The sequence below is a fragment of the Trachemys scripta genome, chromosome 3 (genome assembly GCF_013100865.1).
Source record: "Trachemys scripta elegans isolate TJP31775 chromosome 3, CAS_Tse_1.0, whole genome shotgun sequence".
Lineage (NCBI taxonomy): Eukaryota > Metazoa > Chordata > Testudines > Emydidae > Trachemys > Trachemys scripta.
The window spans coordinates 18,727,535-18,749,738 of NC_048300.1; the positions used below are offsets into that span (position 1 = coordinate 18,727,535).

The window sequence follows — 22,204 nt, forward strand, 5'->3', positions numbered from 1 at the left end:
ATATTTTCAATGCTCATGTTACATTATTTGGGTTTCATTATGAAACTCCTCTCGTCTTCAAGTCTACTTGTTTTTATTTTAGATCCTTAAAAACTTTTCTTTCTCTCTTGTAAAAAATGTTCTAAAAGTTCTCAGACAGCACACTATTAAAACTCACGTAACTTTATTATTCATTCAGTCTCCTCCATTATTTATCCCTCTTGATTTGGAACTAGGACTCAGAACTTAGCAGCACAGCTCTAAGATTTTGTTGCTATTCCCGGGAACTGAGCCTTACCACAATTAGCCATGATCCAACTGCTAGTATCATGACAAGGGAACTCGAACTCCCTCCTCCTTGAGGCTATCACTCCACAGAGAAACCTTTCAACATCACAGACTCCCACTACTACATTTCTTAACTGAATAATCAGAATCAGGCTCAGAGCTGATTTCTCAAAGTGCAATAAGATACACATGCTACTTTAATTCATTAGGAAAGTGTTTTTTTTTTTCCATAGACCTGTTCAGCTTTACTGCATTAGAATTCCCTTCTCCCCCTCCTCCCCCCAATTCTTGGAAACTCAACTTTGCATATGTTGAGACTGATGTAACAAGATCACTCAGGCAGAACTAGTTGTACATCATGACATTTTCTTTTAAAAGTGATTTTACTGTAAGAGTAAAACCTCACTAATGTCTAATAGATGCAATGTGAATAATCACATTTTGTGAATTAGCTAGTAAGTGAACAAACACTATGGGGCAGGGGGAATCAAGGAAACTGCATCAGAAAATTCACAGTGCTCATTTAATTTGACAGGTGTAGTTTAGTTTTAATTATGACAATACTTCAGAATATACTAGTAAATGAACTATAGTATGGAGTAATATAACCTCATTACAGTACTCTGCAGTGGTCACTGGGTGGTCAGTAAAAAGTGGGATGAGACAGCAAGGTTTTTGGTGAGACTTTTCAGATTTGTGGATTAACAGTCTCAATTTGCCAGATTCTTTTGTAATTCTGCAAAATACTATTATAGATAGATAACAAAACAGTATACTTCAACTCATTGCACTCTCTAGTAAATAACTTTTGCTTCTGACAGCATTTTGATATTGCTGCAAATTACAACTCTCCAAGGTATGCTTGGGTTCAAATTAGGGCTGTTGATTCATTGCAGTTAACTCATGCGATTAACTTGAAAAAATTGACTGCGATTAAAAAAATTTAATCGTGATTAATTGCATTGTTAAACAATAGAATACCAATTGAAATTTATTAAATATTTTTGATGTTTTTCTTCATTTTCAAATATATTGATTTCTATTACAATACAGAATACAAAGTGTACAGTGCTCACTTTACATTATTTTTATTACAAATATTTGAACTGTAAAATGATAAAATAAATATTTTTCAATTCACCTCATATAAGTACAGTAGTGCAATCTCTTCATAGTGAAAATTTAACTAACAAATGTAGATTTTTTTTATTTACATAACTGCGCTCAAAAACAAAACAATGTAAAACTTTAGAGCCTATAAGTCACTCAGTCCTACTTCTTGTTCAACCAATTGCTAAGACAAACAAGTTCGTCTACATTTACGGGAGATACTGCTGAATGCTTCTTATTTACGTCACCTGAAAGTGAGAACTGGCGTTTGCATGGCACTTTTGTAGCCGGTGTTGCAAGGTATTTACGTGCCAGATATGCTAAACATTCGTATGCCCCTTCATGCTTCGACCACCATTCCAGAGAACATGCTTCCATGCTGATAATCAAAATATAAAGTGAGCACTGTACACTTCGTATTCTGTGTTGTAATTGAAATGAATATATTTGAAAATATATATCCAAAATATTTAAATAAATGATATTTATTATTGTTTAACTGTGCAATTAATTGCACGATTAATCACGATTAATTTTTATAATCGCTTGACAACCTTAGTTCAAATACATATTAAGGTATATAGAGCATCTTCTCGTTTTTCTTTTTTCTCCAAACCAAAAAGCATACAACACATTTTCAATGTATATCTTAATGGAGCCAGACAGGCAACTCGTGCACCCATATGAAGCATAATGGATTTAAAAATGGATATGCTAAAGCAGAGGGCCAAAAAATGTTTAAATAGCTTTACTCTGGACTTATGCCTGTGTCTGCCACATAGATCTGATTCCAAGATTGGGGCCTTATTTTAGATCCCTAAATATAGATTTTGGAGCCTAACTTTAGGAACCATTTTTTTTTTTTTTTTTTTTACTTTTGGCCCCACTTTATATTCAGTATGTACAATGTAACTGAGTTGTCCTGATAACTTTAACTTTAAATGTCCAAAGTTTTTGAAATTAAGTATGCAATCTTCACCATACACATAATATATGTTTTTTCATTTAATATATAATACTTATTTTTCCTCTGCTTAAAAGTTTTCCATTGGTTTTAATTGTGCTCATGAGACTGGAGAACTGGGGAAAAAAACATTGTTTGCCTAGGGCATAAGGTGGGAATGGAAGCATTCACAATTTACCCAACCAATGCTGGGGAATCACTCTTTCTGAAGGTTTTAAACTTTTCATATTCCAGACCCTAAACTAACACTCACTCGTTTTGCTCTATAAGGAAATGTGATCCTTAAAAAATGAAATCCTAACTGAACATTCCACCAAAATACAAGCAATTTATTCCTTGAACTATATGCTTGGTACATATGCTTATACTTCAGGTTTAATTTTTTGCAGGCAGTAGAGTGGGGTCAGAAGAGTTGTCACAAAGAAGTACGTCATACATCACAAGCTGGATACAAGACATTACACGAAATTTGCTTGCTTAGTAAGAACATTCATACTCACTGTCTGGCTTGGTTAGACACTGGAGAACCACAGTTACTGGGGGAACAGCTGGCAATCTAAAATTTGAGCTCACACTGGCCAAGCTAGTGCACCCAGCCACTAAATACCTCTGCCTATTTCCGAAGCACTTAGATAGCAGATAACAGGTACCTTAAAATACCCAAGACAGAGAGATCTACTCAAATCACTACACACAATGATTCCTAATAAATTAAAGGGAGGGGTGTGTAGTGAGAGGGTGGGCAGTGGGAGGGGTCTGTAGTGAGGGGAGGGCCAGTGGGAGGGATCTGTAATGAAAGGAGGGATCTGTAGTGAAGGGAGGTGTAGAGATGTTTGTAGAAGATTATAATTTAGAAATGCTCCCTCATAAGGGACCTTATTATGAACATAGACATTTGGAGACATGCCTCAGAGGCAGGGGTTGGGCATAGGCCGTGAGTTATAGGGGCCTGTGGTGCCTGTGCTCCACCAATATTTAGGAACGTGGGCCCAGCTCCACCAATGTTTGGGCTTACCGTGCTTTGTGGGGCCCCACGCTTCAGGGGGACGCAGGGTCCAGGGTGGCCTAGGGGGTTAGCACGGGGCGTCGCGCAGGCAGGAGCGAGTGACCCACCCCCATTTCACCCCTTCCCCCAAGTCCCCACCCCCACCTCTTTCTGGCTTCCGCCCCCTCCCTCGTGCCATGCCAGGTGCCGGCGGGGCAGAACAGAGCAGAGTAGGCTAGGGCCAGGTTCCTCACTGCTGCCACCACCAGGCCCCCCCAGGCTGCCCTGGACTCCACATCCCCCTGAAGCGCAGGACCCCCCAAAGTATGAGGCCAGGGGTGGTTGCCCTGGTCCGTCCTATGGACGGGATGGTTCTGCTTAGACCTGTTCTGGTCACCACCAAAAATTATACAAACCTGGCACCCATGGGGTTGGGAATACCACACAGCTGCATGCAACAGTTCACCAGAGATGCTTTCTAGTTTGTTTTAATAAAGTTTCATTCACTAGATTGTTATTTAATGAACCCCAAGATCGTTAAAGGAGGGGTATGTAACAAGGGGAGAAGTGGGATGGATCTGTAATGAGGGAAAGGGTCTGTAATGAGGGGAGCAGTGTGTAATAAGGGGACAGTGGGAGGGGTCTGTAGTGGATGGCTAGTGGGAGGGCTGGGTGTGTAGTGAGGGGAGTGGTGTAATGACGGGTCTAGTGGGAGAGGTATGTAGTGAGGGGTGGGTCTGTAGTGGGGGACAGTGGGAGGGATATGTAGTAAGGGGCAAGTCTGTAGGGTGGGGGTAGTGGGGGGGATATATAGTGAGGGGTGGGTCTGTAGTGGGGGGCAGTGGCAGGGATATGTAGGGAGGGGGCAGTGGGAGGGGTCTGTATTGTGCAGAGGCAACCGCCTCTATTGAGCTCTGCTTCTCTTGCTGTTATAGTTCCCTGCGGCGTCCGCACGTCTCCGTGCTCGAGACCAATCACGATCCCAGCCGAGCTGATTTCGACCAATCCGGGCAGGGGCGAGCTCGAGGCGCTGGGGAAGATGGCGGCGGTGTCGGCGGCATGAGCGGCCGGTTGGGGGCCGCCATGCTGAGCCGCCGGGCCGCGCGCCATGGCTAGCAGACGGCGGAAGGGTGGTGACAAGCTCCGCCTCAGGGCCCCGGCCCCGGAGACGCGGAGCGGCGGCAGGAGGTGCAGCAGGCGGAGGGCGGCGGCTGCCGGGGAAAGCGGCGCTGGGGGCCCGGAAGATGGAAGGGTGGCGGCGGCGGCTGCCGCCGATCCCAGTAACAAGAGCAAGGCGGAGGGTGAGGCCCGAGGAGCCAGGCCGGGCCGCCCCGCATGGGGGTGGCTGCTTCCCGCCCCGGGGTGCGGGGATACGGCACAGCACTCTGCAGAGATGGGCTCCTCCAGTTTGAGATACCCCAGACCCCTGTGGGAGCGGATCCCCACGGCAGCCCGGGAGGGGCGCCCCAACCGTATTCCCACAAGCGATAACCATTCCCTGAAGCCTCTAGGGGCACACAGAGGGACCCCCGCACCCTTCCATCCCGTTCTCTCCTCCCTACCCCACACACACTTTAACTGTTGTCAGCTGTGCAAAGGCTTGCCCTACCGAGAGCAGGCCCCTAATGTGCTAGGTGCTGTACGTTTGATGCTAGTCAGTAACTGCTAAGCTTGGTGTTTTCACGCTGCCACGGGCTAGGGTGTGTGTATAAGGCATCAAACAGGTTGGCTGGCCTGAGAAGAGAGGGTGTCTCTTCTTTTATTTCAAATTACATCCGTTTGGTTCCCCTTATAAGACTACATTTGCTCTGATGCGCTGAAAGAGTTTATTGACTGATGGGGAAACTGGCCCAGTTAGCCTTGTGCTTCAGTGAATTGCAGCTGTCTGGGAAATAAAAAGGATCTGTTGTAAACAAAAAAGTTAAAAACTGGTGTTGGTGTTTGCACCATTTTTGTTTGAGGATTGGATTGTCTTATACATTTACAGGCTAGACCTAAACTTGTAAATTGCAGTGCTGCCTAAACTGGATAACTGAAGTTCAGTCACACAACACACATCCCCTTTTCCAAAGGTTTCATCTCTCTTCTGAATCTCTCAACTGCGGGAAAGAATGGACTCTATCATAATTTATGTATGAATACTTAAGCAGCATCTCCCTGTTGTCTTGGAGCAGATCATGCCATCAACTTTTAAGCAGAACATTCCCATCTGTACAAACAGGGAATCCAGTATAAAAAAAACCTCATGGTGTGATCTGACTGCTGGTGACTTATTTTCATCAGTGCATTGTGTCATGCAGCTGTAGAATTTTCTGCTGAAGTTCCATTTATTTTTTCTCTCTTTTCTAAGTCAAGGTGCTTTCCACTTTTCAATTTCAATGTTGTTTAATGATACTAAGCGAAAAAACATTTAAATAACTTTGGTCATGGTCCTGTAACTTATTCTATGCTCACACAGAACCCCATTACCTTCAGTAGAACTTCATACAATTGCAGAACTCATATGGAATAATTTGTAGGATTGGGGCCTAATATTTTTTAAGTGGAGGCCTGTTTGTGCCTCCACACCTCTCCCAATCCCACCCCTTGCGCCCATTCAGTTCCTTCCAGTTTTGTCAACACTGACCCAGATCAACCAGAAAGGAATGTTTCCTGCAGGGAAAGGCAATCCATTCTCTGTGCTAATACCTCTGGATTTGAAACTTGAACGAATGGAGGTTTAGGTTGGATATTAGGAAAAACTTGTTCACTAGGAGGGTAGTGAAGCACTGGAATGGCTTACCTAGGGAGGTGGTGGAATCTCCTTCCTTAGAGGTTTTTAAGGTCAGGCTTGACAAAGCCCTGGCTGGGATGATTTAGTTGGGGTTTGGTCCTGCTTTGACCTCCTGAGGTCCCTTCCAACCCTGATATTCTATGATTAAGGATTTCTTCGTTTTTAAAAGGTGACAAATGTTTGAATTCTAGCTATAAAACATCTTTTCCAAAATCAAATATATTTATTTAAATTTAGTAGCGCTGTCTTTTAAAATTCCTTTATCTGTAGGTTGCATCCACACTGCCAAGTTCATTTTAAAAAGGCAGGTGCAACAATTTGCATTTCATGTACTCTGTTCCATTTATTTCACTGGAGTCATAGCTAATCATGGCAAACTGTCTTTACACATTTATGACCTGTTTTTATCCATTATATATGAAAATGCATAGTGATAGGGCAGCTCTTATAATCCCCAATCAGACAAGACAAAGGGCACTCTAGAATTACTATAGAGTCAGATCTTGGGGTTTGGTTTAACTGTATACAGTGTCAGGGGGCAGTGGGGTGGAAAACATTTCCAGCCAGTCTCCAGGGATAAGTTAAAACTTACACTGACTGCTGATGGATTTGAGGTGAAATTGTAGCCAGAGATCACTACAGTGTAAGGTCACAAAACTCCTATCCCGGTGGAGGGAAAGAAAAAGAGGGAGGAGCGTCTGTTCTACCAAAAATCTCCTATGAAGTTGGTTAAGATGACTTTTATGATCAGATTCCACTGGTGGTGCAATGCACTATATTGACCTATTGTTTGATAGTTTTAATTCTTACTGCTAGGTGCTGAATATCTTGCTTTCTTTGTCCTGCAGTGCATTTTGAAAATGGATTTACTGTTCTGTCTGCAGTAATGCAGCTGACAAGTCATATTCTGAACTTAATATGTAATCATGAAAAATTTAGTTAATTTAAATTGAAAAATTGTTAAGGAGTGATTGTATATAATTTCTTTCATTTTGCAGGTTATAAAATGTGTGCACTTGGTTCATGGGGTCTGTTTTGGGTATTTTGAGTTAAATTAAATCATAATTTTTTTACTAGTGCTAATTTCTTTTATGGGAAATCTTACTTTATGTTCACACAGAATCATGTTTATATAAGACTCCGAAGAGATCATTAAGTAGCAGATCAAGGTTACCTACCTTCAGTTCTCCAGCCAATGATACTGATATACAGCAAGAAATATTTTGGGATCCTCATTCGCCAATTACACACAAACTAGGTAACTATAACCAAAAAGTTGTTATTTCTAGTGTGCCTTTTAGAAAGTAAATGGCCATTTGAAATGTACAGTTGGAGTATACTGTAGATGTCTAAACCTTTTTTTTTTCCCCACTACAGAAGCACTCTTCATCAGTAAAATCTATTTTTAATGCCATTTCTTATTATGACTGGCTGGCTTTTTATTGACATTATAGTAAATACTGTGATACAGCACTTAATACAGTTTTGAATTTAGCAGTTATATGTGAAATGTTTCTACTTGGGAAACTTGGGTTTGTCATGTTTGACAGTTTATACAAAGGTTTTTCTTTTATAGGTAATGAAAGAAAGAAACAGGCCACCAGTAGATGTACAGTTGACATTTCAGATATTGTTAATCGTATTGCTCCACAGGTAATTATAATTTCCTATAGCAACACTGTACTTTATGCAAAAATCAAAGGTTAAAAACGGTGCTGTAGTTGCCTATGTCTACAAACCAAGGGAAAAGGCAGTTGATTAGTCTCCATAATCTCTTTCGCATAGTAAAAGACTGAGATTCTTAGTTTTTTTAATATTTACATTAGCATATTTATCATGTTGAATTTAAAATCACAAGCATAACATTTGACTATTTTGATTCTTTTTGTCAGTTCTTTGACTTCATACATTGATTTTTGGGTTTAAAAAATTACGCTTGTGACATTCAGTGCAGAAACTTGAACAGGCACCAGCCCCAATTTTTAGAATATTTTTAGGACTTTAACACCACCCTCTATGAGCGAGACCTCTCGGGGACCGAGCAGTGCCTGGCCGCCGCGGACGTCCTCCGAGAGATTGCCGACCATCACTCCCTGGTGGATGTCTGGCGCAACCACCACCCGGATGACATCTCGACATTCACCTTTGTCCTGGTGGAGGCCCATCGGTCGCGCCACTCCCGGTTGGACTGCATTTACTTATCACGCTGTCACCTTTCAGAGGCCCACTCCTCCAGCATCCGGCTGGCCCTGTTCTTGGATCACCATCTAGCGACCGTGGCAGCCTCTCTCTGCACAGAGAGACTGGGGCCAGCCTATTGGCACTTTAATAACAGCTTGTTGGAGGATGTGGACTTTGTGGCATCCTTCAGGGAGTTCTGGCTGGCCTGGCAAGGGCAGAGGCATGCCTTTCCCTTGACGCAGCAGTGGTGGGACATAGGGAAGGTGCACACCTGGCTCTTCTGCCGCAACTACACCCGGGGCACCAGCCGACGGAGGCATGTGAAGATTGAACAGTTGGAACGGGAGGTCTCAGAGCTGGAGAGGCATCTGGCCACCAGCCCCAAGGATCCATCCCTCTGCGGAATATGCCCGGAGGAGCTCCGGGCCCAGGTGCCTTTGTCTGATCCCATATCCGCCTCCTTTGAGAGATGGATCACGGCTCCCGCTTCTTCTACACCCTGGAGAAAATGAGGGGGGCCAGAAGCACGTCACGTGCCTTCTGGCAGAGGACGGCGCCCCCCTCGTAGACCTGGTGGAGATGTGCAGGAGGGCCAGGGCCTTCTACGCAGACCTTTTCTCCCCAGATCTGTCCGATCCTGACGCTTGCAGAGTTCTCTGGGATGGACTTCTGACGGTCAGCACGGGTGACCGAGACCGGCTGGAGCTGCCTCTCACTCTGGCTGAGTTCTCGGAAACCCTCTGCGTACCAATAATTCCCCTGGCATGGACGGGCTGACCGTGGAGTTCTACTGCGTGTTCTGGGACGTCCTCAGCTCAGACCTTGTCGCCGTCTGGGCCAAGTCCTTGGAGAGCAGGGTACTCCCCCTGTCCTGCAAGCGAACCATGCTCGCCTTGCTTCTGAAGAAGGGGGACCCCCGCGAACTTCACGGAGTGTCTGGTTAGGCTCAACTGGACCCTGACCAAGCCAGTCAGCTTCGGGTGGGGAGTACGGCAGGGGTGCCCCCTCTAGGGCCAGCTGTACGCTCTGGTGATCAAGCCCTTCCTCTGTCTCCTCCGCTGGATGCTGATGGGGTTGGTGCTGCGAGAGCTAGAGCTGCGGCTGGTCCTGTTCAGGACCTAGGTGACTTGGTGCAGATGGAGGCTTGCCAGGCCATCTACTTGGCAGTCTCCTCCTCCGGGTCAACTGGGTCAAGAGCTCTGACCTGGTGGTCGGGGACGGGTGGCAAGTGAGCTCCCTCCCAGTCATGCTTCAGGCCATCTGGTGGAGCACGGGTCCGCTGCTCTGTCTCGGCGTTTACCTTTCTGCCATGCATCTGTCTCCGCTAGAGAACTGGCAAGGTTTAGAGGGCAGGTGGTAGAGCAGCTCCGGAGCTGGACAGGACTACTCCGGTGCCTCTCCCTCAGAGGGAGGGCACTGGTGCTCAATCAGCTAGTCCTGTCCATGCTCTGGCACTGGCTCAACACCCTAGTCCTGGCCCTGGGCTCCCTGGCCAACCTCTGAATGTCAATTCTGGAGTGCTGGCCAGGATTCTGCAGGGTCTCTGCAGGGGCCCTCCACCTGCCCGTGGAGGAGGGAGGACAGGGCCTGAAGTGCCTGTGCACTCAGATCCATGTCATCTGCCTCCAGGCCCTGCAGAGGCTCCTTTATGGTGCAGGTAGTCCTGCATGGAGCATACTGGCACATGCCTTCCTGCACAGCTTCCAAGGGCTCCAATACAACTGTCAGCTCCTTTATCTCCATCCGAGAGGTCTTCCGTGAGACCTCTCTGGGCTGCTGGTCTTCTACCAGGACCTCCTCTGGACCTGGAAACTGCTCTCGGTGACCAGGTCCGTGGTGGCCACCCAGGGGGCGGATCTCCTCCCGGAGTCCTGCTACACAACCGCCAGCTCCGTGTGCAGGTGACGGAGTCTCCTTCAGTGCGCCAGAGGTTAATCCTGAACTACGACTGGGGAGACTGGCTGGATCCCCTGACGCTCGCTCAGAGCATGGGGCTCTCCAGGCCGCGTACTTCAGGAGGTGAGGGCCGCTTTACTGCCCACTGCTCAGGTTTTCCTCAACCAGGTCCTGCGAGAAGGCATGCCCCGCCCACCCTACAGCCCAAGCCTGTCGGACCTTTTCATCAGACCCCTGCCCCATGGACCTTCCCGGACATCCCGCACCTTTACCGTGGCCAGCTGCACAAGTTGCAGCCGGTTCGGTTCCGGACCGCACCAAGAAAACATCTGTACACGCTCATGCTCCACACCCTTCATGTCCTCACCCTCACGTCCCGCCCCACCACAAAGTGGTGGGACCGCCTGCCATCTCTGGAGGGTGAGGAGCCACGGTGGGCCAGCCTATATTCCACCCTGGTCCTGAGGCCCACCAGGAACATTAGCTGGTTGCTCCCTCACGGAGCTGTGAGCACAGGCGTGTACTTGGCACGGTTCACTCCCCTCCCACACACCTGTCCCTTTTGCGGCATGAGGGAGACCCTGGTGCATGTATATCTGGAGTGCTCCAGGTTGCAGCCCCTATTCTGGCTCCTCTTGGATATATTACTACATTTTAGTTGCACTTTTCCCTTCACCTGTTCATCTACGCACCCCCTATCCACAAAGTTGCGGGACCTCCTTGTCAACCTCCTCCTCGCCCTGGCCAAAATGGCCATCTACAAAACCAGGGAGAAGAGGTTGGCCAACGGGGTTTCCTGCGACTGTGGGGCCTATTTCCACTCTTCAGTCCGTTCACGCATCTAGGCAGAGTTTCTCTGGGCGGCGTCCGCTGGCTCCCTTAACACCTTCAAGGAGCAGTAGGTGCTGTCCGGGGTTCTCTGCTCGGTGTCCCTGTCAGGTTCCCTTCATTTAGCCCTGTGACCTCACATTCCTGTTATCTCTTTAGTTGTCCCTGCAATTATTTGGAATCCCAGACCTGTGGATCCTCCCCTTAGGCTTTGGGGAGGTCCTTTAGCAGTGGGCGGGCTTCTGCCCCAATTTTTAGAAGATCTTAGCTTCAAAAGGGGTGATAGTGATCCATTTCTTGTAGAAAATGCAGTGTCATGTTCCATTTCAATCACTTTTAATTTCAAATATATAATTTTAGGCATATCATATTTACTAGGTGGTTCCTCTCTTCATTTACCATGCTAGCACAATGCAGGTAACCATAGCTTTCAGTTTTTTGTACCCTCCTTTTTGTTAAATCATAGTGTTCTCTGCTTATGGTTACTTCTAGCTTTCCAAACACACATCCATGCTGTGCCTGTAAAATAACCTACCGTATATACTCGTTCATAAGCCAAATTTTTTTAGTAAAAAAGGGAAGCACCAGAGATGGGGGTCGGCTTATGAACGGGAATAGAGAGGGAGAGGTGGGACACAGCCCCTCCCCCCAACAGAGGGAGCAAGGAGAGGCAGCAGAGCCAGAAGGGAAGAGGCGGGGCCAGAGTCTCTCCATTTCTGGCCACGCTGCTCTCCCCCCCAGCCTCCGAAGCAGCTGCAGCTCCAGGGCTGGCAGGCTGCAGCCGTGCCGCTCAGCCCCACCCCCCAGAGCAGGCTGTGGCTGCGCCGCCTGGGTGCTGGAGCACGCTGCGGCCACGCTGCCCGGCCCAGCCCGCTGGAATATGCTGCAGCCACGCCACTCAGTCTGGCCTGCCGGAGCAGGCTGCGGCCACGCTGCCCAGCCTGCCCGAGCAGCTCCAGCCTGGGCAGAGACATCCTCCCCTGGCCCTCCCCAGATAAGGTGGGAAGGGATGAGATGGGGAGACTGTGGGGGCCCTGGACTAGGGGTGGGGTCATGTGAGGTGTGGTCACAGGGGTTACTCCCCTGACTCCCAGCTTCTCCCCTCCCCCCCCAAAAAAAAATTCCTCACCAGTTGCTGTCCCGGTCCGTCAGGGTAAGCAGCTGGTGCGCCAGGACACTTTGTTTACTTAGGTTTACCTCCGTGCCTGCGGACGCTCGAGGTAAACAAACCATCTCAGACCACCAGTGGCTTATCCTGATGGCCCGGGAGCCAAAGTTTGCTGACCCCTGAATTATAGGGTCGGTTTATGAACGGGTTATAAAAATTTTCCATTTTTACTTATCCATTTTGGGGGGGTCGGCTTATAAATGAACCGGCTTATGATCGAGTATGTACGATAGTTCTCCAAATGATTTAATGTGTTCCTGGCTTTAGAGACTGATCCTGCTCCAAGTGATTTCAGAACTCAATCTGGGAAGAGTTACTTTTGCCTTCCTTTTATAACTTCAGTTTCCTCCCTATTTCTCTTGTGTAACTTGCTTTTATTCCTTCCCTCCTTTTACAAAGTTCTTAGTTTGTTTCCTTACCTTGCCTCCCTCTGCCACCTCTCCATTTTTATTTTTCTCTCTTTCTGCCGCCTGCTTATTTTCTTAGGTGTCCATAAGGTTCTCCTTTAGACTACTTTGCCTGTTGAAGCCAATTATAGTGCTCAGAGGCCTGCCTTTGGGATAATTTTTCAGACTCTCCATGCCGCTCAATTCATTAAAATAATATTTCTGCAATTAAAATTAAAAAGTTGGATCAGCAAGAAAATCATACAACTTGCAGTGCTCTGCTGGCCACAGACTCTCATAAAAGGTACCATCAAGTCTGAATTTCCTGTGAATGCAAAGTTACAAGAAGTACAGTACAATAAAAGATAAATATTATTCATATCCTAAACAAGTCTGAAATTAGAATTTTGAGTATCTCATAATTGGTGGTTGTAAGATAGCCAGCACATTGCACTTTCGGTTAAATCCTCAGCTGGTGTAAATTCACATGGCTCTATTAAGACAGTTTATATCTGGTGAGGATGTGGCCCCTTACATTTAATCTTGTAAATTGGCTAGAAGGAGTGGCTCACATAATAGAGAAAAGACAGTTAGTGGCAAGCAGGAGCTTGCAGAGTTTAAGATTTAAAAAATATCAAAACTGAAGTCAATTTAAATGTATATGTCAGATTTGTTTTAATTTTTGCCATTTCCCTTTGAACATTTTTATGAATTGTATCTTTTTGTGTATTCCCAACATCTTTCTAAAGGTACATAATGTTACATTATTTGTGTAAATCAGATTAAATGAAAGGATGATCCAAACTTTAATACACATTCTCCCTCACTTCCTGTTTTTGAATACCTTTTGGCTTTGATTTCTTATTTACATTACTAACAACTTATCTATGAATATTGCTTTTTAGAATTCTGCTAAATATAAATGGGCTTTCAAGAATACTTCATTTTTTATACTTTGTTTATATCTAATGTACAGAATTTAGTACAGTTTACTGATGTAAACTGATTATAAATAGTAACAAGTTGAGCAACTGTTAATCTTATCAACTTTTTTATATTGCTGTTTCAACTGGAAATCCAAAATTTAAAATACTTTATTCATTTTTTGTTGCCATTCTAGTCTTCTTCCTTTTCATTTTTTGTTGAAAGAAACAATCTAACCATGCAAAGAAGACAATTAATCTTATTTGCCCTTAAAATATGAATTATCTGGAAATAAAGACTAGCAAAGTGCAGGAACCATACAAGATTAAGATGAGGAAAGACGGCGCAATAGCATTGATATAATTAAATTGCTTGATTATTCTAGTAGATGAAGTTAGTAATGTCTGTGTTTGTAATCCTAGTCAGTTTTCATGGTTGATGCCTGTGCACCTGTGTAATTGTCATCCAGAGCCTGGAATTTGACAAAAGTAAACAAGATGGTATTCTAACAGCAGGGCTGTCTTTTATTGAAGCACAAGACCCATAAGAAAATCTGTCTTTTCTTCAGCAGGCAAAAACGTGCCTACTTATTTGACACCATTTAAAGTGGTTTCTATATTTCAAAGATATAGCATAATATTTGAAAAAAAATCTTCATCTGGGGTTTGAAAGTCGTCATTAAAGAAACAATTAACTGTGCCTCCCCTTTGTGGTGTAAGTTATTGCTCTCTCTTGCACCATTTAAGGCCCTGTCTTGGACTACGGCTTCTTATTCACACTTTTTGACAGTGTGTGGATTACCTTTTGCTGGTACCATCACTTTTTCCCTAAAGTAAAAGTTCTTTTCCATTACTGGTCAATAAAACTCAAGTCACTTCCTCTGGCTTATGTACAGTAATTATGCATCTTCATTCTTTTTTGCTGTTGTTTATAAGTATCCATGAATCACATTCACAGATATGTATACCTAAGAACTTTGAGAAGGTTCAAATGCAGATCTGAACTTTAGAGCTCTGGACCAATCTTTAAGTTCTAAATTTTATTTATTTCTACTTATTTATCTGAAATATCTTGGTATGATGGTTGTGGTGTAATGGAAGAATTCAAAACTTGCTCCTGTTCAAGAGACATCCTCACTATGATTTTCTGAATTTCTGTAATTTGCCAGCACTGTTTTAATAGGTAAACAAAGAGAGCACATCTTAGGTAGCTGTCTTAGTAGACTAAAATAAAGTTTGCTAAGTGAACATTGCAGAATATTTTATTGTAATCTTTCGCTTTGGTACTTTGCCTATTAATATAGTAATATCCTAAACCAGGTCCACACACAAAGTTGCACTATTTTAATTAAAGTTGTTGTTTTTAAACTGCTGTAGTTAAATTCGTTCAACTTTGTGCGTGAAATCTTACATTGGCTTAAACCTGGCTTATATTGATTTAGCTTGTGCCTTTAATTTATAGCCAGGTTTGTACCAGTTTAATCTGTTTTAAAACTGATTTAAGTTAAACCTGTGCAACTTGTGGGTGTAGGGAAATCTTTAATTTAAATCAAATTGCTAAGTAGTGCCAATTTAATCTTAATTGTTCAGGATGAAAAACCAGGCTGTTCTGAGGGATCTCTTCTAGGGATGTGGATTGGTGAGGATGCTATTCCCTGTACACCTGGAGTAGTAAAAGTGCGAACAAGGACAAAATTAAATGGTACACGGTAAGTTCTAATTCATTTTAGCTTATACATCAAAGAAGTTATGCTTTCATATAAAGGAAGCAGCATTTCATTGAATCCATGAATTTATGGGATTCATGAATACAGTCTGTATATTAGCAGAGTCATTACATGGTAATACTTTTATCCTTTACTTCGTATTTTTTTAAAATGGGATGATCATTGTTCACAGTAAAGGGATATACCTTGACAGTTACATTAATTATATATGCTTGTTTAGAGATTTTTAATCATATCCTATGTAGATACATTTGTTAAACTAGAGAGTAAACTAGTTTCACTTTTCAAAGTATTCTTCGGTATTTTTGACTTTTTTCTGTTTTTCCATTTAGAGATCATAAAATAAAAAATACTGAAGAGGAACTGATGAAGTTGGCTAAGCAATTTGATAGAAACCAGGTAGAGCTAGATATAGTCCAGGAGCAAGATGATCAATGCAATAGTTTTATTCAGACTAATTCAGAGGCAGAGACTTTAAATAATTATAAAGATGATGCACAGATGAAAAATCTGCAGTCATTCCTTGATGAAGATTCTGAAACACCTACTGTTCTGTCCTTTAAGCCAGTTAAAGAGAGCACTGGCATCCCTGCTATAGAATGTCAAACTAGCAGCCAGAAGTCTTTAGACCTTGAGGCCGAAGTGGCCCTTAATGCCCTTTTTGACTGCTCTACCCAGAAATGTAGTGGACAGTTGAGTCAAGGCCTATCAGCTATTTCCCTAAACAATAGTTTCCATGAAAGCCCCAAAAGCCCCTTGGTGGAGGAGAAGCCCACTTCTAAGGAAAGTACGGTAACCAAGCAGCACATTGCTAAAGAGATATGCCAGAAGCAAGGTTCAACATGTGCATCAGAAAGTGTGAACCAGATTGCTGCTCCAGAAACTAAGAATATTCCTTTGCTGCCAAAACAAAGTTTAACATCCTCTAAGGTAGAATCATTGATCTCCAGTAAGCCTGCTGAAGTAGCTCATGATGACTTTGATGATTGGGATATTGATTTATTGGCAGATGATTCCTTTGTAATGCAGATTAGTACTCCTGAAAAAGCTTTATCAGCTCCTAAAAAGCCAAGCACATATGCTTTCAATGGCATTAGTAAAACTAAGGAAAGAACAAATACTTCTAATTCTGTAATTGGTGTAAGTTTTTCATCCAAATCCAACAGTATTCAATATGCACCTCTGAAACAAAATAGTAAAACAATTCAAGATGCTGCAAAATCTCTTTCTTTCCAGAAACCAAATAATGAGATGGAAAATTCAAAGATACAGACTGGTTTTTTACATATGGAGCATGATGTTAAAACTTATACGATAAATTCCACTTGGAAAAGTGCCCAAAACAAAGTTTCTGACTATACTTCTCTTATTTCAGTGCAATCTGACCTTAAGAATGGAATGGAACGCATTCACCCTAAATGTGGTCCCACCAGTTTTCCAGTAAAAGGATCCTCTTCCATCTTGATACACTCTAATCCTCATAGAACACAGACTGGAAAACGTGGAAATAACAAACACAATATTTTCCCTCAGTCATCCATTTCTGCTAATGCTAAGCCTAATGATCTAGTGAAGGTGGTGACCTGTACTGGTGTGGCTAACCTAAAACAAGCTGAAATGCCTAAGAAATGTTCTGTGTCATTTGATGATTGGAATGATCCTAAGTTTCCTGATGAAGTTTTAGATATGTTTTGTGAACCTGATAGTCTTTGGGACACAAACTGCGAAGATGATGATTTGTTGTATCAGGTGTGTGATGATGTAGAAAAACAAACTCAGAACCAAGACATTAAACATGGAAACAAAAGAGCAATAATTATAAAAGGAGCCAGTATTACTTCCAAATCTGATGCCGATAACAGTTTCACAGCATCTAAAAAAGGACTGCCTAATCACCCATTGGCACAGAAAATCAGTGCCAACCAGGACACCAGCTCGATGGGCACTCCTTGTACAAACTCCTCAAAGGTTGCAGACAGATTAAGTACATTTGGAAATGTAGTGAACTGTACAAATTCTGCAAATCCTATAGCTGTAATGGCAGATGTTCCTACACAACACAGGTATACCCATTCCCAAAACTATAATAAAGCTGTTTCTGCAAATACTACAAACAGTGTTCCAGGAAAATGGTATCGGTCTAATTCTGTGCCTGCAGGAAGCCTCAGGTCTGAAATTGATCCAGTTAATATAACAAATAGGTGTACTAATGCTTTTAATGGGGGATGCAACCAAGATCTTTCACACAACACAGGAAAGATACAAAATAACAGTTGTATGAACAAAATGTCAGTTGTGCCTTCAAAGTTTACATTTAAAAAGATTAACAATTCCCATATTGCAGTTCATGTGGATCCTAAAAGTATAAGTATAGGAGGCACTTCTGGAATCAAAGTTACTCAGCAGGGTTTGGAAGAAAGCAAGAATCAACTGAATATCCCTTTGCATGGGAAGATTAAAATTAATCAAAAGCCACCTTTTAAGAGGCACCTTTCAGAATCTCTGGCAGAGTCTACAACAGGTATGTTTCTTTTTTAATACTAACTTGGGTGGGGTGGGGGAGGGGGGTAAGATGTTAAATCACATCAAAGCAAAATTTGTATGGTATTGAAATGTTTATAAACTTAAATATTTGGTCTTCTCAAACTAGGCATGATGAGACAATTTTAAAATAAACATTCTTTATCTCTTTCAAAAATGAAAATCTGTTTTGGAAAACCTCCCTCAACTTACTATATTTGAAGGAATACGCTCCCACCCCCAACTTTTCACTCATTTGCCAAAATACTTGACCCTACCTGTAAGTCCAGTGTATCTTGATGACACTTCTGGGCACACCATATTTCAGCATTGCCAGAATGTCTCATCATTTGTTGGTCACTGTTCTCTGACGCTTACGTTTGATCTTAAATGTGAAAAATGTCAAAATGCTACTTACGTCAACTAAGACTTTTAAAAGAGACTGATTTGGAATGGCTCAGTTTTTGGGTGCCAAAATTGGTTATTTTAAAGGGGCCTGATTTTCAGGGGATGAGTGTAAGTGTCTCAAGTTAGACATCTGGAAATTGGCATCCTTGTCACTTGGGAAAACCTTGGCCTGCATCAGTATCTGCTGTGCCCAAACTTGCCAGCCAAGTGGGGTATTCACCATGTAATCTAAACACTTACATTTTTCCTTTCTGTTCCCAAGTCTATCAGTTGGTTTCTACTGGTTGCTGATGGGGGAATGGGCTAGCTGTTTGGCTCTTGTATCATTGTCCCTCTCCCCAAGCCTATTTAAGCTTACCCAGCCTTTTCCAAAGCTGCTTGCTGCAAGCACTGATCAGTTACTAGGGAAACATGCTTGGGCATGGAACCAGCCAACAGTTCAGGATTTTAGTTCACTGCATGGCTTTCTGAAGTTTCTTTTCAATATTAAATCTTGGTGAAGCTGAACTACTGATCTTTTGTTTGTAGCTCACCTTTAAAACATACCATGTCAGTGCCGAAGTTTAGAAATCACAGCTACAAAAATACCTAACTCTCTCACATAGTAACATACACCATGTGCATTTGGAGGTATCTGTACTTTGCCAAACAACTGACTCATTCAAGTAGTGTTATGGATTATTTTGTGTTTTGTCAGATATTCCAGTCCTTTTCTTCTTTGTTTCATACCTGGGACAGCGGGTAAGTGGGACGTAGCAATCTTGGAAACTATTACAAAACAAACATAAAAACCCACCCCACCAAAAACTATTAGAATATGTTCTATTCTATGGAAGAAGATTAATGGAAACCTCAGCTCCTTGATGTCTTTGGCTGACAGCGCCTGTCTCCAAAACAGTGACCGGTGAATGTTTCAATTACATTAGCACTTAGCAACAAGGAAATCTTGTCTCCTTTTACCAAGGAATTGGTGTGAATTACATATTTGCTTGCTGCAACACTTTCTGATTTACCTTTTTGGAGCATTAACCTCAAGGAATAAATAGCTTTCCTTGATAGTAATGTTTGGATTTATTGACAGAATACATTGGTCATTAAAAATATAGGAAATTGGGCAAGAATATCTTGTACTCTGTGGCAGTGCTTTCAGTTCTTTTTGGGTGGTAGTTCTGTATTTTAATCTAAATTTCCTGTCCTCATTGAAAGGATAACAATCCCTCTCATTGCTGAGACATTAACCACAGATATGTATAGAGTTTGGTAAGTAATCTCTCTCGAAACTTGTACTTATATTTTTACCCACATTTGTAGTTGCCTTAACTGACTTTATGCCCTTTGTCTTATTTCTCTAATGTGAAAGGCCGCATATTCCAAGCTATGTTAATAGGAAAATAGATGATGTTGTGCATCATCGGTGAAATCCTGGTCATACTGACTTTAGTGGGAGTTTTTCGTTTGATTTCAATGGGGCCAGGATTTTAGTGCATGCTAATTTACTGCTCTGTAGGAAAACACATAAAATGTTATGCTTAGCTATCATGTCCCCATCTCCTGTTTTTTTGTTGGGTTTGACCTTATTTCTACCCCGCTGGTCCTATCAGTTTGATGCCTGTACTATACCTGACCCCTGTGTCTGTACAATCTGATACCAGTATCTCTACCTAACCCACTTGGATTTAGAGCCCCTTTCACTCCAATATCCTTAACTTTCTTACCCCATTGTAGTCTCTATATTGATTTCTGATGACATGAAGTTCACTTGAAGGGCAGCAATAAAATTTCCTTTAAGCAAATGTCTGCTTCCAAGTACATTGGGTAGTAAGTAGCCTTCAGCAGCAATACAAAGGTCATGTATCTTGCCACTTCCTGCTTTGAGGATGGACTATGTTTTATAGGCCATTTTTTAACTTGGGTTCCTCATTTGTCAGTACAGTGTGTTGCTACTGTTTATCTTCAGACACTGAAGACAGACAACTAAAAATACATACTGAACAAGTTTGAAGGCCCCTAATGCATATTTTATATTTGCAGCATTTGTGATCGAACAGAAAAACAGAAAATGTTCTCAAGAAGAAATTGAAAGGAAAAAACAAGAAGCTCTTGCTCGAAGAAAGTCCAGAATGCAGGCATTTCTCAAAGATACTTGAATTTGGTCTGGATTTTTTGCCATTTAATTTGTTGGGTAGGAAAATGATGGTAATAAAGACTGAACCATTTTTAAAATTCTGCCTGATGCCTCATCTTGCTCTTCTTTACTTCTGTATGAGAAACTGATGCTGGACTATATGTTAAATTCATTAAATTATAAAAATAATTTACAGTTGTAAACAACAGTTTCCTCCAAGTGTCTTAATAGCCAGTACAATGAAGTTCAATATCATGTACACACTGGTACTCTCACATGTTGCAATTGTGTGGTTTAAAATGCATGTGAATAGTATTTAAAGTGTTCAGGAAAGGAATACAGCATAAAGTTCATTTGCATGTTTCTATTGTTTTTCTTTTTCTTTCACTTATCAGCAAGATTTTTGCTTTAAATCCATAAAGTGAGTAGGCTGAAACATTAGTGTGTGCATTTATTATATCTCTGTGATTCTCAAACTGGTTTTGGTAAACTTGAAACTAACTCATGGAGATGAGAGCCTAAAAATTCAGCTTCCAAAAGATGAAGTTAGTGCTCACTGATTAGAACAAGTGCAGCCATCAAAAAATTAGTGGAAATACATACAATCTGGAGAGTCCATTGTCAGTCTGCTTCTTTTAAGTGATGGACTAGTGTATATACATGGTAAAGAAAGAACCTAGCATAGCAGCTAGCTAATGTGTAAGATCAAGACGTTCTACTGAAAAAACACACTTTTTTTGTTTCTTCTATTAAGAGTTGGAAGTATTGTTTTCCTGGCTACCATTTTGAAGGGGTTCCTGGTTATGCCACCCATCTTCCAAAAACAAGTATTATGGGGTTAATTAAAATGCAGCTAATGCTACTTTACTGAACCATCATCAGACTGTGTAGGAAAAATAGAATCTACTCGGCCAGATCCTCAAATGGTGTAAATCAGAATATCTACATTGACTGCAATGGAATTGCACAGATTTTTTTGAGTTAATGATCTGGCCTGTTGTCTCTTGTATGGGTATGGCTTCATTTGGTTAAATATGATTGGAATTAAATACACAATGTGGAAGATTGAACTGATTAAAGCAGTTGTAGTACAATGTTCAAATGCCTGAAACGTCACAACTATGTTTTCAGTTTGAAATAGATTTTGGTGTAACCCTTGCCCAGTAAAGCACTTAAACATGATGGATCCAATGTTATACTCTTCCTAATTTGACCTGATGAACTGGAGTTTTGAAGCTGTTTTAACAGTGATACATGGAGAATGAGTTCAAATGGTAAAATTACATGTGGTTAAGCTGGTAGGCATTTCACAACAAAAAACTGCTTTCAGTTTAAAATGTTTTGATATCACTTACGACATTATGAAAAATAATTTGATTCTCTGGTTTTGTAAATAAATAATTTGCTGAGTGTAGCCAAAGGGTCACAAAGTCGTCTTCTCCTGTAGACTGTGCTTTTGGTTTGTAAAACTTACAAATGTAAATATTGTATATTTGTAAACCATTATTAAACTTGCAATTTTTACATCTAAGTATTCTATTTTGTTCTGTGTTTGGGAAATTGTCAGACTAAACGTAAATAATTGTAGTGAATATTCCAAAGGATGAAAAAAAGGAAAGCTGGTCTTATGGTTAAAACACTGGACTGGGATTCAAGAAATCTGAGTTTAATACCTGATTTTTGTCTTGAATTTCATCTGTCACTTTAGGCAAGTCGCTTAATCTTTCGGTTATTCATGTTTTATATCCAAATGTTTGTGTATCAGTTACATACTTTTAATTAAAATATTCTTGAACATACTGTTTTTTAGTAATCCCTGTGAGACTGGGAGCCTTGCTGCCACATCACTGTCATTTTGAAGTGGTATGCTGTTTAAAAAGATTATCTTTGCTTTGCAATGGCTTGTGGTCCAGACATTGCCCCCTTCCTCCTATCCAACTGCT

General features: G+C 42.1%; 1 protein-coding gene across 2 annotated transcripts; it reads left to right on the forward strand.

Moving 5' to 3' along the window:
• The first annotated feature begins 4,240 nt into the window (after positions 1 to 4,240).
• ETAA1 (ETAA1 activator of ATR kinase) lies at positions 4,241 to 21,792 on the forward strand. 2 transcript variants are annotated; one of them, XM_034764243.1, is made up of 6 exons: positions 4,241 to 4,627; positions 7,220 to 7,357; positions 7,676 to 7,752; positions 15,072 to 15,190; positions 15,541 to 17,729; positions 18,834 to 20,161. In XM_034764243.1, the coding sequence occupies exons 1-6, from the start codon at positions 4,435 to 4,437 to the stop codon at positions 18,890 to 18,892; spliced, it is 2,775 nt and encodes a 924-aa protein (XP_034620134.1). In that variant the 5' UTR covers positions 4,241 to 4,434; the 3' UTR covers positions 18,893 to 20,161. The 2 variants fall into 2 exon arrangements, with proteins under 2 accessions (XP_034620134.1, XP_034620133.1); XM_034764242.1 differs by lacking the exon at positions 18,834 to 20,161 and adding an exon at positions 20,168 to 21,792 and having other exon boundaries at positions 4,243 to 4,627.
• Positions 21,793 to 22,204: the final 412 nt, after the last annotated feature.